This window comes from Cicer arietinum, chromosome 3 (genome assembly GCF_000331145.2).
Source record: "Cicer arietinum cultivar CDC Frontier isolate Library 1 chromosome 3, Cicar.CDCFrontier_v2.0, whole genome shotgun sequence".
In the NCBI taxonomy this organism is placed as follows: Eukaryota; Viridiplantae; Streptophyta; class Magnoliopsida; order Fabales; family Fabaceae; genus Cicer; species Cicer arietinum.
The window spans coordinates 71,099,481-71,117,902 of NC_021162.2; the positions used below are offsets into that span (position 1 = coordinate 71,099,481).

General features: G+C 29.1%; 2 protein-coding genes across 2 annotated transcripts; both read left to right on the forward strand.

Annotated features, from left to right (window-relative positions):
- The first annotated feature begins 6,014 nt into the window (after window positions 1-6,014).
- Window positions 6,015-8,291, forward strand: LOC101506073 (protein NUCLEAR FUSION DEFECTIVE 4-like). The gene has a single exon (XM_004494020.4). It carries the CDS (start codon window positions 6,232-6,234, stop codon window positions 7,996-7,998), a length of 1,767 nt encoding a protein of 588 aa, XP_004494077.1. The 5' UTR covers window positions 6,015-6,231; the 3' UTR covers window positions 7,999-8,291.
- Window positions 8,292-11,247: 2,956 nt separating this feature from the next.
- LOC101506388 (serine/threonine protein phosphatase 2A 57 kDa regulatory subunit B' beta isoform) lies at window positions 11,248-17,131 on the forward strand. Its single transcript, XM_004494021.4, has 2 exons — window positions 11,248-12,691; window positions 16,526-17,131. Exons 1-2 carry the CDS (start codon window positions 11,615-11,617, stop codon window positions 16,844-16,846), a joined length of 1,398 nt encoding a protein of 465 aa, XP_004494078.1. The 5' UTR covers window positions 11,248-11,614; the 3' UTR covers window positions 16,847-17,131.
- The last annotated feature ends 1,291 nt before the right edge of the window (window positions 17,132-18,422 follow it).

The window sequence follows — 18,422 nt, forward strand, 5'->3', positions numbered from 1 at the left end:
TAATCTTGAGATGGATTCTTGACCCCAAATGTGGTTTGCAATACGAATTTTTATTAATATGAAATTAGGATGAAATTTATGGATGAACCAAAATTTAATTGTGAGATGGATTTTTGACCCAAAATGTGGCTTGTAATATGAATTTTATGTTCATATGAAATTGGGATAATATGATTTGATGATCCTAAATTTAATCTCGAAATGAATTCTTGACCAAAAACGTGGCTTGAAATATGAACTTTTAATTCATATTAAATTGAGATAATATGATTGGATGACTCATATTGTAATTACGAGATGTATTCTTGACCCAAAATGTGACTTGCAATATGAATTATTTTTCATATAAAATGGAGATAATTTGATTAGATGATCCTACATTTAATCATGAGATGGATTATTGACCAAAAATGTGGTTTGCAATATGAATTTTTATTCATATGAAATTGTGATGATATTTTTGGATGAACCAAAATTTATTTATGAGATGGATTCTTGACTCAAAATGTGATTTTGCAATATGAATTTTCTGTTCATATGAAATAGGGATAATATGATTGGATGACCCTAAATTTTTAATTCATATTAAATTGGGGTAATATGTTTGGATGACTCATATTTTAATCACGAGATGGATTCTTGACCTAAAATGTCACTTGTAATATGAATTATTTTTTCGTAGAAAATTGCGATAATATGATTGGATGATCCTACATTTAATCTTTTGATGGGTTCTTGACCCAAAATGTGGATTGTAACATGAATTTTTAGTCATATGAAATTGGGATAGTATGTTTGGATGAATCAAAATTTAATCATGAGATGGATTCTTAACCCAAAATGTGATTTTGCAATATGAATTTTCTGTTCATATGAAATTGGGATATAGGATGACCCTAAATTTAATCACAAGTTTAATTCTTGATCCAAAACGTCGTTTGAAATATGAATTTTAATTCATATTATATTGGGATATTGTGTTTTGATTACTCGAAATTTAATTATGCATTAGATTATTGACCCTAAATGTGGTTTGTCATATGAATTTTTTATTCAAATGAAGTTGAGATGAAATGATTGGATGACCCTAAATTTAATCACGAGATGGATTTTTTTACCATAAATGTGGCTTGCAACATGAATTTTTTTATTCATATGAAATTGGGATAGTATGATTAAATGACTCTAAATTTAATCACAAGATGAATTCTTGTCCTAAACTGTGGCTCGCAATATGAATTTTTTATTCATGAATAGCATGTTCAGAAGATCTGAATTTTAATCACTAGATAGATTCTTGAACCAAAATGTGGCTTGCAATATGAATTATTTGTTCATATGAAATTGTGATAATATGATTGGATGACCCTAAATTTAATCACGAGATGAATTCTTGACTCAAAATAAGGCTTGCAATATGATTTTTTATTCTGATGTCTTTAATAGTTTTTCTTAAAATTGATTGAGCATGAGAGACAAGATGGAAGGAGAAATTTGAGTACTTGGTTAACCTAATTGATGGTAAGACTGTAAGAAACCATTTGGTAAAGGAAAGGACAATTGGAGCACAAAATAGTGCATTTCTGTTGGAAAATATCCCACAGTACTGCAAAAACCTATTACAAGAAACAAGGTCATTTTTTGTTGCGCTGAAGATGAAGTCTAATATGAGTTTTGTGTTTGAAAATGGAGAGAGTAAATATGATAATACAAAACAATAGACAGTGTCAAGTGTTTTTATTCGTGATAGTGCAAATAGAGGATGGATATCTTAAAGAAAGATATCAACATATTTCACATTGCAGTTGAACATTCATTTGACACTATACTTTCTTCATAGTCCACCCTTTGGCATTATAGGTTTGGACATTCATTTTCTACAAAGTGAGATGTTTCACAAATACTTTGTTATTGTTGTTTCTATTGAGTAATAACATGGTTATACTTAAGTAACTAAATATTTGATTCTTTTCATTTAGTCCATTCAGATATTTGAGGGCCTTATTCCTTACCTTAAATTCATTGCTTACTAATAGTACATTTTGGTAATAGTTGATGAAAATACTAGATACAGTTGGAGTGTATTATTTAAAAAACAGTTGTCACTTAAGATGATGAGACTCTTTTACATGATGTTGCTTTATATGGGTATTTGGTTGTTAAAATTCTATATTTGACCATTGCTTTGCTTGATATATCATTTCCAGTGCAACTACTTTTCAACTTTTCATCCAAGGGTCACTAGGTCCCTAAAGTTATGGTCCAAGAAACAAATATATATAGGCTTAATTGCAGTTTTGGTCTCCCTATTTTAACCGAATCGCGAAAGTAGTCCCTCTATTTTGTTTATCCTCAGTTTTGGTCTTCCAAACAGAATTTTTGTCCAAAATTTGTTTAAATTTCATTTTTTTTGTATTTATTTAAGTCACATATGTCTCAAGATCTCATTTGCAACAATTGTACCTAAAATCTATTACCATAAATGGTGTAATACAATTTTAAAAAATAAAATTTCATCAAGTTTTGGATCAAAATTCTGTTTTGGGGACCAAAACTAGGGAGAAACAAAATGGGGGGACTACTTTCACAATTTAACTAAAATAGAGAGACCAAAACTGCAATTAAGCCATATATATATATGTATATATATATGCATGCGCATGTGCGAGCTCTCTCTTTCAAAGTTAAAAAAGAAAGTAATAAATTAATTATGAATCTGAGACTAGAAGTTCATTCCAAATTATTTCCATAATTGCACATAACTGCAATTGTACTACTGTGATTATACCTATCTAGAGATGGTATTCTACATAAGTGAAGAGTTTCAACATCAGGTATCTCACGTGTACTTCTGTTTCTCATGCTTGTGTAAGCTAACATTGTTCTCTCCTTTATAGATGAATCATTGTCATTTTAATTGTTCAAATTTATCATTGTCTTATTATAAAACCTTACCGATTTGCTCCATCTATCAAATCATTTGAACTTAAAAATAATAATGTCACATATTTTAAATTGTGTGGCACACGATCTCATGATGTAGAAAATTCTAGATGTATTGATTATTCATATGTTATTAATTAAATTATAAAAATGAATAATTTTTAAAGTCGAAATTAAAGTTTTCATAATATTTTATCATAATTTTACGATTGTTAGTCATTTTACACTATCTATCATTTTTTAGTTAAAAAATTAGAAGAATGATAATAAACTGGCATATATTAAGTAGAATAATCAATTTCATGAATTGGTGAAAGTCAAGTGACTAAAACTGAAGCTAAATCTTTTTATTTTTTTTTATTTTATACTTTCAAGTTAACTAGCAAAAAAACTTGTAAACTATTGCGGGTTACAAAACTTGTAAACTATCGCGGGTTATGCGTAAGTGGAATTTTTTAACTGTCTCGTTTAACTTTCAAACAAATATTTGTTTTGTGTTTTTCTATGTGACAACGAAAATGTTTGTCAAATTATTTTTTAATATTTATTAAATTCAAATATTTGTTTCGTACTTTTTTATATATCAAAAAGAAAAAAAATTGTCGTGTGATTTTTTATCTATACCACTTACAAATATTTGTCTCGTGTTTATTTTATATCATTTATAAATATTTATCTTGTATTTTTTAATATTTATTAATGACAAATATTTGTAAAGTGTTTTTTATGTATCAGTAATAAATATTTATCTTGTGATTTTTTATACTTATCATTAACAAATATTTGTACCATATTTTTTTATACACTAAATATATAAATTTAGCATGTGTTATTTTAATATTTGTTCTTTGTTTTTTTTATGTATTACTGATAAATATTTTTTATGTGATTATTTTTATTTAACTGAAAATTATTTATTCCGTTTTATGTAATAGTTATAAATATTTATTTTTCATTTTGTTAATATTTATCAATGGCAAATATTTAGTGTAATCATTATTTTTACAAATACAGCTTGTGTAATTTAAAAAAAAATTAAGAAATAGTATTTTAAAATTTAAAAACTAAAAAACTTGTTTAGATTATTTGTTTTTAAAAACTGTTTTATAAAATTATTTTTAATATTATACTTTTTAAAACTAAAAAGCAATACAGATAACTGATGTTTTATTTTTCATTTTTTAGTTTTTTTAACGTCAAACTATTTTAAAAATTGAGTTGTCAAACAGATGTTTTTAAAATTTTATTTTTAAAAACTGTTTTCTAAATTAATTTTCAAAAACTTAAAAGTAAAACACAATCAAACAAGCCATAAGTTTTAAGTTCCTAATTTCTAAAAAACCACTCGATTTTTGTTAAAAAGAAAACTTTCTTTTAAAATGTTGGATTTTTGCTAGTTATTTTTTTTATAGGGTAGTCATATGTTTCTTATATTATAAGGTAGTTATTTCATTTTTTTTTTTGGTAGATTGACTTTTTTTATAATGATAAGTTAATGACATTTTCCCTTAAAATTTAAATATGGTTAAAAATAAAAAGGGCAATATTGATTTTCTTATAGTTATTTCTTTTATTATACTGATATTTTATTTTCATATATGTATATTTTCCTTTAATTATATATATGAAAAATATTAAATGTTACGATGAAAAATGAAAAATGAAAAATCTATAGTACAACATTGCTATATTATGATATGATATAACATAGCTATATTATTTTATACATTAAGGACAAACATTTAAGAAGTGGTCATAACAATTATAAACCCTACTTAAAGAGACGTGACTTTGAGGAAATACAATCTGTTGTTTGTGTCCTCGGGCTCAAAGTGGTGAAATGTAAACCATATGAATTCTCTTATGATAATGGGGATCCCCACTTTCCCACCTTATTGGCAGATTGAGGAGCACCCCTTAGTGCCCGTCATTTTCTCCATTCATATTATTGTACTTACATAATTATGATACCTTATTTTTATCCCTTTGATTGAGGAGCAAATTCTACGCTTTATAAAAAATAAAATAAAAACTTGTGACAATCCTTTCTAAATACACCACCGGCCTTAATTTCTTCAACCATGGTGTCTTAAATGGATGTCAAATTTTCATATGCATGTATGTTGAGAGATCAATTTTGGTAACTTGTAAATATTTCGATGATCAAGTCATGAGATATTGAGGCAAGTAACGGGTATTTTTAGAACCCTCAATTAAATTTTAAAGTCCAAAGGATCGCTTAAAAAATTTTGAGAAAAAAATAAAAGAATTTTGAAAATTATTTTCTATCGGGAAAAAAAAAATTATCAGAAAATTTTGAAAAAAAACTAAAAAAAAATTTGTCGATTTTTTTTTATAAATTTAAAAAACTAAGTTCGTAGACCCCACAAACACTTTATATATATTGTGATCTATATAAACTTTTCTTCTCATTCAACTTGAGAAAGATTTGTTCAAGAGTATTGATATAGAATTAATTATACAATTTTAATACAGATTCATACAGAGGTAGAGATAAATTAAAATGTAAGTTTGTGATTTATTTAATATATTATCAAAATTTTAAGATTAAATATATTTTTCTTAAAAAATTTATATGGTTCAATTTTTTATGTTCAATTTTCAGTCTCCAACTTTAAAAAGTAATGTGTATATGTATTTCCAACTTTAGAAATATGCAATTTTTAATTGAAATTCCGTTCACTATTCCTTTTATGTTTGTTAGAATGACCGCAAACATATATTTATTTCACTATCCATATACTCTATTTATTTCGATATAAACTTCTTGTATTTCAATTTTTGTTATCAACTATAACATTTAAATAAATAAAAATATTTTTGTGTATATCTAATTAGACGTATACACTTTAAGAGAAAAATAGATAAAATAATATAATAATTTAATGATGTGATAGAAAATAAAAAATTAAAATAAATATAAAATAAAATATTTAATGAATATTTAAAATATAAAATATATATATGTATAATGTTGTTAATTTTTTTTTGATAATTTAGCTTAAATAGTGAACGAAGTATAGTTAATTGCGTCCCGATCAATAATACCCGTTTTCGAATAATATCCATTTTCTAATTCTAACTAAAACCGAGCTTTCATCATCACTCAATACCACAAAAGACTTTTTTCTATTACTTTTTGTTGTTATAAACTAAACTGAATTTGTGTTTCTTATCATATACTTTTATATACAGAATCCTTCATTTTGCTATTTGCTTGATCCCATTAATCCACAAAAACTGAATTATCAAAACAGAGTACCAAAAATGGTAGCTACAAAAAGCTTCACCTACCATCTTCTCACAGGTCGTTGGTTCATGTTATTTGCTTCTTCACTAATCATGTCTGTCGCAGGTGCAACCTACATGTTCGGTCTTTACTCTAACCAAATCAAAACCTCTTTATCCTACGACCAAACTACTCTTAACTTACTTAGTTTCTTCAAAGACCTTGGTGCCAATGTTGGTGTTATTTCCGGTTTGATCAATGAAATCACACCACCTTGGGTTGTTCTCTCTACCGGTGTCATCATGAATTTCTTTGGTTACTTCATGATATGGCTTTCTGTTACTAAAAAAATTCATAAACCCAAAGTTTGGTTAATGTGTCTTTATATTTGTATTGGTGCAAATTCTCAAACTTTTTCTAACACGGGTGCTTTAGTTACCTGTGTTAAGAATTTTCCTAATAGTCGTGGTAGTGTTTTAGGTTTTTTGAAAGGTTATGTTGGTTTAAGTGGTGCTATAATCACACAAATTTATCATAGTTTATATTATGATTATGATGATGAAAATAATGTTCAAGCTCTTATTTTACTTATTGCTTGGCTTCCTGCTGCTGTTTCTTTTCTTTTTCTTCCAACTATTAGGATATTGAAATTGAATCAACAACAATTTTCAAAAGAGAGTAATTTTTTTTATAATCTTCTTTATATTTCACTTGGTCTTGCTTTGTTTCTCATGGTTTTGATTATTGTCCAAAATAAGTTTAGTTTCTCAAGGATTGAGTATGTAGTTGGTGGAGTTGGTGTTATTTTCTTCCTACTTCTTCCACTTGTTGTAGTTTTTAGAGAGGAATTTAAGCTCTTGAAGGACAATTCTATTTCTCAATTGAAAGTTATCAATGAACTTCCACATGGGAATATGTCATCACATGGACAAGAAATGGACGTGCCAAAAATAACATCAACTATTAAAACAAATTTGGAGAACAAAAATTCTTGTTTCAAGACTCTGTTTAAATCTCCAAATAGAGGTGAAGACTACACAATTTTGCAAGCTTTGTTTAGTATTGACATGTTGATCCTCTTTATAGCAACAACTTTTGGTGTTGGTGGAACATTAACAGCAATTGATAACTTAGGGCAAATTGGTCATTCATTAGGATATCCTAGTAAAAGTACTACAACTTTTATGTCACTAGTGAGTATATGGAACTATCTAGGACGAGTTGCGGCGGGTTATAGTTCAGAAATCTTGTTAAACAAATACAAAATCCCTCGTCCATACTTGCTCACTACTGTTATGCTTCTATCTTGTGTTGGTCATATTCTAATAGCTCTTGGTATTCCAAACTCTCTTTACTTTTCTTCTGTGATTATTGGATTTTGTTTTGGAGCTCAATGGCCATTGATGTTTGCAATCATATCAGAAATTTTTGGATTGAAATACTACTCAACTTTGTACAATTTTGGAGCTGTGGCAAGTCCTGTGGGATCTTACATATTAAATGTGAGACTGACTGGTTATTTATATGATAAAGAAGCTTTGAAACAGTTGGAGAATAATGGACTAAAGAGACAAGAAGGGAAGGACTTAACTTGTGTTGGTGTAGAGTGTTACAAGATGGCTTTTATTATTATCACAACATCAACATTAATTGGATGTTTTGTTTCTTTTATTTTGGTGCTTAGGACAAAGGAATTTTACAAAGGAGATGTATTTAGAAAGTACAGGGCGGAACTTGAAGCAGCTGAGGCTGAGAAGAAGATTGTGAAAACTAGTGATACTCTATTTGAAAGTGAAGACATCTAAAACAACACAAAGTTAAGCTATGTTGGAGATACTCATACTCTTCCATGATAATTAAATAACATGCTAGAGTTTAAAGAATTGATCGGATCAAAATTTAAGATGAAGTTAAAAATATGTGCCCATAGATCATAATATAATAGAAAGAGATGTGTGGTTAATGTTTAGCTATGAATATTGAATTGATGTTTGGACTTTTTTTTAAATAAAATAAAAAGAATAGATTGTGCTTTCTTGAATGATTAGTATAATTTGCTATATTGTAATTATAAATATAGTTACTCTTGAGTTTGTGACGATTGAATTAATGTAATTTTTAGTGGTGTTTAAAATATATATAAAAAAATTATTTCATAAATTTTAAATATAATTGATATTTGTTATTTTGTAATGTTAATTTTTAATATATTAGTATATTGAAAGGTATATATATTAATGTTATTTAGTATGTAATATGTTATTTGACATATTAAATTTTCGTCGGAAATATCGTTGAAATGTATTAAGATCTAGGGAATTTTAATGGTGGTAAATTTAGTGTTTGGTGTTTGAGGTAATGTGTCTAAAGCATTTTTTGATTAATTTTTGCATTTATGTTTATACAGTGGTCTTGTTATTAAAGTTAAGTCTCTATATTTCTCTTAGATTCAACTTTAATTTGAGTGTGTGACTATATCGAATATTTATGGACATATTAATAAAATAGCGAAACACATCATCTTCATGCTAAATTTGTGACGGTATATGTAGTTTGGTATAGTATATCATGGGTAATAACTAACAAACAATTCTAGAATTAGAAAAAGAAAAAACTATTCTAGAGTATTATTATTCAATAAATTTTGATAATCAAAATAAAATAATATTATAGACTTAACACCACTTTAAATTTTGAGTTATAGAAAAACTTACAAATCAACATTCTTCCTTTTAAGTTTCTCTAAAAACACATACACATATTTTAATAATATCTATGCATATTCTTTCAGATACTGTTTTTTCAATAAAATGATCAAACTGCAAAACACATTGTCAAAAATATTATTTGAGGGTGAACTTTAACAAACTTGCCATAAGTCAACTTTTAGACACCAGAATATATTGCCGAGAATAAACAACTTAATTCAATGTTGTTGTTGTAATGATAATTTTGATAAATGTATTGAATAACATGACCATAATAAATAAATAAATGAAAATGTTGCACATCTTCAATTGATGGTTCATGTATTTTCTATTCTTACGCGTGAGTGAGATTTGGTTGCTTTAAACACGTTGACACATTGCATGAGTTAGACCATATATTAATATAAATTGTTTACAATTTATATTGTTTTAATGTGCATCAAGAAAGATTTTAATACAAGATTATATTAAAAAATTATAAACAGTAACTTAAGTCACTCACAAATCTCATTTAACATACTCCAAATAACTAGAACATTTTCTATGTGAAAAAATTAATTTCTAGATGTGAGATATTTGAAATTAAATTTTCATCTATAGATTGTCTCAATAACTAGAATGATGCCCTTATGAAATGTTTCATTGAAACTTATGTTTATAATTTATTATATGTTGTATAAAAAGATAATATAATTAGATACATTGATTAAAGAATAATTATTGCAGTTTAAAATTTAAAATTGTGATAGCATACAAGGTCAAAAGGTACTAAATTTATAGGCAGATATAATAGTGGTGTACTTAAATACGTCGCAGAGGAGTAATATATTTAAACAAGTCGTGTCTTTGTTTTTGTGATTTTGTTTATACCCTATGTACAAAAAGAAGAAAAGAAGGAAAATAAGAAAAATACATTTGTCTAAGTTGAAAGCGACACCTTATTGGAACATTTACAAATTTTTGTGCAAATTTATATTAGATATATAATACATTTCTATAAAAAAATTAGACATATAAGACTAAATGAAATAGAGGTTCTTTTTACATGACAACGATTCAACGAATATAATAATATAATAGAAGTTATAATTTACAATCATTATGTATTTTTTTAATATATATAATATCTACGTACATGACATAGCTTACTCAAATAATTATATTTAATAAATAAAAAATAATGAATGTTCATAGCTTTTAACGTATATATGAAGAATGTATTGAATTAAAAATAATAAAAAAAACACATTAATTTATCTAATATTTTAAATTAATTTTTTAATTTAAAAAATAATGTATTAAACTGTATTTTATATATAATTTATTTAATTAAAATTCGTAACACTTAAATTTTTAAATTTTATAACAAAAGTTAAAATTTAATTCTAGAAAAAGGATATCCACGTGTTACCTCTTATTAGAACAATATTTGATGAACACTACACCCAAAATTAAATATGACTTGTTTAATTTTCATTTTGTTATGTTAGTTATAAACTATCTTTACAAATATCAACATATTAGTTTTAAATTTTATAACATAGTTTAAAATTTAATTCTAGAAAAAGGATATCTACGTGTTATTTATTTTAAGATAATTTATTTTAATAAATATCTAGGTTATATGTGGTGAGAATATAAAATTTTGGTGTTACTATTTTTTCTGCTAATTTACCATTGATTTGAATTATTTTATTTACAATTTTATCTTTCTCTATTTAATTATAATTTCTTTTAATATCTATACATTTATCTATATCTATATCAAATAAATAGTATTAAATTATTGAACTTTTTAACATTGTTTTCACTCAACATAATATTTAATTAACTAACTAACTACTTACAATCAATACAAACAATAATATGTTATTGCTAACTGCTTACAATTTTTTTTCTATATATATAGATATTTATGTATACTACAAATCCTATTACATGGTTGATAATTGTATAAAAGTATATAAAATAGATAAACATAACAAATAGATTTTACTTAATTGACAAATGTAAATATTATTAAATTAAATAATTATTTTTTTATAGACAAAATAAAAATAAAAATATTATAAATGGTTAATAAATTATTTTCTCAGGACCTTTTTTTTGGTTATATTTTCTCCAAGACTTAAGTATGAACAACATTTAAAATGTAGATTTTGACTTTTAGACTATACAATAGTTTTTATTTATAAAAAATAGAGTTGGGAGAGAGTATACTCCTGTCATTTGTCAAATGTCAAAAAGTAGAGCAGAACTTGAAATTCAACCTTTTTCTTACAATTATTCCGCAAAAAACAGTTAAATAGTATTAGTAAGTATTCTCCTTATTATTATCGTAATAATTTAGTAATAATGCTTTATCCATTGATATCGTTGACACCATTATGCACCTCTCTGTCTCTAATAATCTATTCAATTTTATTTTACTCAAAACACAAACATACGCTCTCTCTCTATTTACCACTCATTTGATCGCCGCCGGAAAACATCTCCGACTAATCAACCCGCCACAACTCCGATCATTCACCGCTCTAATCCTCAGATCCATCTTCGTTTAAGTTGTGATGCGAAAACCATGCGAGAAGAACCATTCACAGATAAGAAACACTCTACGACGTCGTAGTAGCTTTCATCTTCCACAATCCCCTCCTCATAATAATCACTCACTTCCTAATTCGTTATTTTAGGGTTAAGGTTCACACACACAAAAATGTTCAAGAGAATAATGAAGGGAGGGCAAAAGAAACCCTCCAAATCGGATTCAACCGATGGATACGCTCCTCCGGCGAACAATCCAACGGCGGTAGTTGTGCCTCCGCCTTCGGGAACAATCGAACCGCTTCCATTGTTCCGTGACGTTCCGGTTTCCGAGAGACAGAATTTGTTTATCCGGAAGCTTCAGATTTGTTGCCATTCGTTGGATTTCACCGACACGATGAAATCGGTTCGGGAGAAGGAAATCAAGAGGCAAACGTTGATGGAATTGGTTGAATTCATTCAATCTGGTTCCGGTAAGATAACTGAGATTTGTCAAGAAGAGATGATTAAAATGGTGTCGGTGAATATTTTCCGGTGTCTCCCACCGGCGTCGCACGAGAACACCGGGCAAGACACCGCAGATCCGGAAGACGAGGAACCGTCTTTAGAGCCAGCATGGCCTCATTTGCAGCTTGTTTATGAGCTTCTTCTTAGATATGTGGTTTCATCTGATACTGATACTAAGGTAGCTAAACGTTACATTGATCATTCCTTTGTGCTTAAATTGCTTGATTTGTTTGATTCCGAGGACCCTAGAGAGCGTGAGTATGTGAAAACTATATTGCATCGCGTGTATGGAAAATTCATGGTTCTTAGACCTTTTATTAGGAAGGCTATTAATAACATATTTTACCGTTTTATATATGAGACTGAGAGACATAGTGGGATTGGTGAGCTTCTTGAGATTCTTGGGAGTGTCATTAATGGGTTTGCTTTGCCTATGAAGGAGGAACATAAGTTGTTTCTTGTGAGGGCTTTGTTGCCTTTGCATAAACCTAAACCTGTTGCTGTGTACCATCAACAATTGTCTTACTGCATCTCTCAGTTTGTTGAGAAGGATTATAAGTTGGCGGATACTGTTATTAGGGGTTTGTTGAAGTATTGGCCCCTCACCAATTGCCAGAAGGAAATTTTATTTCTTGGGGAGCTGGAGGAGGTGCTGGAGGCTATGCAGGCTGCAGAATTCCAACGCTGCATGGTTCTTCTTTTTAGACAGATTGCACGTTGTCTCAATAGTCCGCAATTTCAGGTTTGTTGATAATGGTTTTTCATGATGTTGATTGATTAGGATTAATACAAGCTTTTTATTAATTACTAGTTTCCTTTTCCTTTGGATAATTGGGTTATAAATTTGCTATGTTTCTTGTTGAACTGTTATTTTCTTTGTGAGATAGATTTCAACTAGGCCCTTATATGGTATAATATTTACTTATGAGCAATATAAGGTTTGGTTTCCTAGTTAGTAAACTTTAGCTGAGGTATCCTTCAAGTCCCAAACTCTGCTGTGATTGTATTAATGTGTTGAACCCAGTTTGTTTAGTTTTGTGGATAGTTCAGTTACAGTTTCGCACATTAATGCTCATGTATTTGGCGATGGAGGAAAACCAAAAAGAACTATGTTTTACGATTATCTATCAATTTGAGAAGTATATAATGTTCTATCATAATTGTCACATCACACACATTTCTCACGTACAGAGGTTGTTTATTCTTTTTTGTTTTTCTTCTTTAATTCAATTGATGACTATTTGTTGACAATTGTTTTTGGTACAACTAGTTTTTGACAATTTACTCTGAAATTTATAAATGTATATTTTCTCTTTTAAATGGTCTACACCCATCGCATAAAATAAGATTCGTCGTTGGCTTATGCACTATTTGAGATATCTTTGAGTTATAGATTTCTTTCTTAATATTACCGTTAGTGTTGGTGAGGTGCATGTAATGATATTTTATTAATGGCAGTAATTAGTAAACCTAAAACTTGAAACTGAATTTTGATTTTACCGTAACTGATTATTTCTTGGTTTCTTGTAAATGTCTTGTGGGTCGTGTTGATTTTAGCTTACAAATAAGGTCTGCTTTGAATTTGACTCTCTGCAGCCTACTTAAAACTCGGAGATTTGGCTTAAGGAAAATATCCCCAAATTCTGGAAACTCCCTAATATGCCACTGTTTTAGATCATAACTGATAAAAAAATTGTCAAATCTCAGAGTCACAAAATTGAAAGAAATTCTTCCTAGAAGCACTCTTTTTGAGTCAAAGTTGCAGCAAAACTTAACTCTATTGACATTCAATCTTTCCATTTGTTTCAACTTTTTAGTGATAGGAAGTTTTCAGGATAACTGCAAAAATTACAACCATGGGGCTTATTTGGTGGAGACGAGTTGAAGCATATGCTTTGCATTTTAGCCTATCTTTTATATTATAATGCTTTTGAATATAAATCTGTTTTAGGTGTCGGTTCTAAATTCTACCATTCTTTATTGATTTGAATCTCCTAGTTTAAAGAATTGTTTCTTCTCTTTTTCATTTCAATCATCAAGCTGCAGTGTTAGCTTATGTGTTTTCATGTGCAGATGAGTACTTTAACTACATTGCATTTTGTCTTGCAGTTCAAAGCTATTGATTCATAATTGGGTCTCTTGTTATAAGTTCTATTAGTTTGTCCTGATAATCTTTTTCTATTTGTGTGAATGATAATAAGACTTTTGCAGTTTAAGTTTGTACCATGGGCTGAACATTGATTCTTAGATGTTAAATTTTTCTTATTTGATAAAATGATAAATATGTTGGTGAAAAATTAAAGGAGAAACCTAAGAGTGTCTGTGTGTGTTTTCAGTTTTCACCACTGCCTTAAAAAAACTCCAAAAACAGAAAAACTGAATGAAAACAAACAAAACACGCTCTAAAAATACAAATTCTGAAAAGAAAAGAAAAAAGACACATATAATCAAATCACAGTGGTGTATTTACATGTCTAACACATAAACCCTTTGTTTTGTACCTCTTTGGAATGGAGTGAGAAAATGGAAATAGGATTAGACGTCTACTGTGCCGAGGAATCTAAAGTCCAAACCCAGCCTAGATTTCAAAAATTTACATTGCATGTATAAAATGGAAAATTTATTTTCATTAAAATGAATTTGTGCTTTTTTTAGAGTGCTAATTGTCCGAGTAATTAATGGGAGAAATTAGTTTGAATAGAATTTCTATGAATGCACGTTCAATGCCATATATTTTATTTTTTTTAATAATTCCTTCAATGCCATCTTTGTAATGTGGCTTGCCAGTAATCAGTGTTACCAGCAAGGTTGTCAAACTCTAGATCCTACCTAAGATCTTTGGGGTATAGAAAAAGCGTAAATCGTAGGATCGTAAAGCGGATCTTAAGATCTCACAAAATTGACAAAATTATACCATAAAATTAAGAAAAATAACCGTAACATAAAATTTTTCATTGGTTCAATAAAAAATCACAAACTGAAACACAAATTACCATTGTCTCAAACTAAAAAACAAAACCTATCACCATAATCTAAGATGAGAAGAATTTATAGAAGAAATAGAAGGAGAGAATCTGAAAGTGAAACATTTAATTGAAGTTGCAGAACAGGAACAGTGCTTCGTTTATCTTGATTTAATGCAATTCCTGGAGGAATACGAACAGAAAACAAAGCTGCCTTCAAATCTTTGTGTTTGCTGCTACTGCCTTCTCCTCCTCGTGCGCATGTCTTTTCTATATGGGAAACAAGCAGAATACGAAGGCGAAGAGGTGCAAAATGGGCCAGATCTAGGGTTTTACAACCGGGTCGGAAACGGGTCGAAACAGGTCAAAACTGTGAAATGGGTCAAAATGACACCTCTACCCAGTGCGACGGGGAGCGCCGCCCCTACGCGTCCACGCGCTTCCTCTGCGCGCCCATAGATCCGGGTCGTACAAAGATCTTTCCTTCGCTCTAACACTATTCATGCCGTAGAACGCGTAAGATCTTAGGATCCTACGCTTTAGATCTAGCTCCTAACAACAATGGTTACCAGAAAGCTAATAGAGAACCATGGGGTGTTTATTATCCAAAACTTATATGTAGTTCCATTCTCTGCTCTTATTTCTTCCCTGGACACAAGTTAGGTGATCCTTTTTAAAAGTGAAGCAAGGAAGTGAGGAGTGAATCAGTTCTCCTGTTTCAAGATTCCAAAGTTCAGCATCACTAAATTCCTTCCTTTTTTTAGCTTACCAAATCTAATCTTGGTCATCAATGGTAATTTGAGCTTAAACTCATCAGATATGGAAAAATTAAAACAGGGTCTCAACCTCAAACATCTAGAATACGTGGAAACAAAAAAGTGTACATTTCCTGTGATATGGTTTTCTCTACCTCGTGCTATTTAAGGTGATTTTCGTTTACCTCTTTCTACAAGATGTTATTTTTAGCTTGGCTTGTCAAGTGTCAATATGGTCTTAACTCTTTAGTCGTTATAGGATTGAGGATTTTCTACAGGTTATTAGTTTTTTAATTAGAAAATTCTGAACTAATTTTGTGATTATCTCACTCTTGTTGGCCTTTTGTGTTGAAGATCAGATCCATAAACCCAAATAGTTCAGAAACATTAAGACTGACTGGCCTCTTGGTTTCCTCTTGAACTTAAATAGTAATTATTCCAGATCAGGACTGGCCTAATGCATGACTAATGACATTTTGTGGAAGACTAATAGATGCCCTTGTCTTCTATTGGAGCATTCCCTTTCGTATAATGATTAGTCTCAAGGGTCAAAAGAGAGGGCTTAATGATCAGAAGATTCAGAACGGATCTTCACACACTAGCTTTTAGGTTTGGATTTAGTTTAACCTCCATAGAATAAGTTCGGTCTTGGAAGTGCTTTGTGCAAGTACGGGAAAGTACACCAAGTCTTACCTTTCAAGTGATAATTAGCATACTAGATTGGAATGAGAATCCTGATTGCTTTTAATTGACTATTTTTTCATTAATCTTTTAAAAATTGCATTCTGTTTCATTTATTGTATATAGTTAAATTACCCCTTCAAAAAGTCTATATACTTAAACACATTTACAATGCAGGTCGCAGAACGGACCCTCTTTTTGTGGAATAATGAGCACATTGTCAGTTTAATTGCCCAAAACAGGACTGTTGTATTACCGATAATATTTGAAGCATTGGAGAAAAATGTACAGAGTCATTGGAACCAGGCTGTTAATGGGCTGACTGTGAATGTTAGAAAAATGTTTGTTGAAATGGATGCTGAATTATTTGAAGAGTGCCAGAGGCAGTATTTGGAGAGAGAGGCTAAGGCCAAAGAGGTGGAAGAGCAGCGGGAATTGAATTGGAAGAGACTGTCAGATGTTGCTGCACAAAATGGGCCAGATATGATTATAGTTTAGCCAAATTAAAATAATTTTATTGCCGTAGCTGGGATTGTTCATTGGATAGGTGGAGAATTATATTCTGGTGCCATTATTTTTTGGTTTCTTCCCCCTACATGTAATTCATATTTGCTCTCCATTTTCTCAATTGGATAATCAGAAAGTTAAAGAAAGCAATGATTTATTTAAGTTCAAAATGTATTTGGCATTGTGAGCAATGTCTGCAGATTAAGAATATTCTGTGAAATGCTTTTTTGTATTTTTTCCTCGTACAGAAAGATATGGAAATTTTATTTTTCTTTCTGGAAACATGGTACATTTTGTAGTTACAAGGAATAGTTCCTCTCCTCCCACCCTTTTGTGCTTAATTTTTTGTATTTTGATTGGAGGTGTTTTGCAGGGGTTGGTTTGAACATTAGTATCGCGGTTGAAAACTAGCATGCAATGCCATTTATTATCAACAGCGACATCATATAATCTCACATATGGACATAATAACATTTAGCCGCGTGTAACGTTAGGAAATGGGAAGGACATGGTGGTGTTAGATGTTTGTCTTTGACAGTATTCAGATGTGTAAAGAGGAATCGTTTCATGTAGGTTTTCCGCTATGTAGGATTTGCATGGAAAAAACAATCCAAATATAATTCTCTGTCCCCTGTCCATATCATTAAGACAATCCAAATAATTCAGAGCAAGAACTAAAGAGCCTTCAATTAGTCTTGGATTACCAAAAGACACTTAACCAAATCTCAGAGTCACTGGCAAAATTTCTCGCCCGAAACCTTGGTCTTCATTTTGTATGAAGCTCCATCAGTTGATTGAAAATTTTATTCTCCTCTACAATTATATTCCTATCCTTACAAATTCCTTAAATTTTATATTTACCACTAAATCAAGTTCGAAAAACTCTCACCCTCACAAGATTTTAAACTAGCTTTGAAAATTTTCATTTAGAATTTTTGGAACATAACTTTTTAGTTTTGCGAGATGAGATTACATGTGTTTTAGAAAATTCAAATTAAATTTTTTAAAATATAAATATTTTAGAAAAAACTATTATTTTAAATTTGTTGGAATTCTAAACTTTTTTGTCTGAGATTCTAGATATGTTTTAGAAAATTCTATTTAAATTTTGTGTAGATGTATTTTAGAAAATTTAATTTTTTTAAATTTGTGGAACACATTCTATTCAGGCATTTTTTTTTAATAATTTAAATGGTAATTTGAGTCATTTACATAAGTTTGGCAAAATAACATGCACTTTGATGAGCTGAGTTAAACTTAATTAAAATAAATAAATAAATTGCATTGACTATTCTTCTTTTTAAATGACACTTACACCTTCTTTAGTTGTGAAAATACATTCACTCTCTTATTTTTGCAAAAAAAAAAAATAACATCAAATTTTTTTGTCACTCTTACATCTATATATTCATGTCATTTACTGTATGATACGATTATAATTTTCGTTTTAATTTATAAAAATACAATCATATATCTAAATATTTATAATTTAAAAGAGATGATTATATTTTTAGTTAAGACAATATATTAAAGTATTTTTTGATAAATAATGGTAGAAAAAAATATA

What these genes read in the sequence shown, in the direction of transcription:
- LOC101506388 (XM_004494021.4), top strand. Translation starts at nt 11,615, where the DNA reads ATGTTCAAGAGAATAATGAAGGGAGGGCAAAAGAAACCCTCCAAATCG. An exon ending in TCAATAGTCCGCAATTTCAG is followed by an intron (nt 12,692 to 16,525) that starts GTTTGTTGATAA and finishes TTTACAATGCAG; the next exon opens with GTCGCAGAACGGACCCTCTT.
- LOC101506073 (XM_004494020.4), top strand. Translation starts at nt 6,232, where the DNA reads ATGGTAGCTACAAAAAGCTTCACCTACCATCTTCTCACAGGTCGTTGG.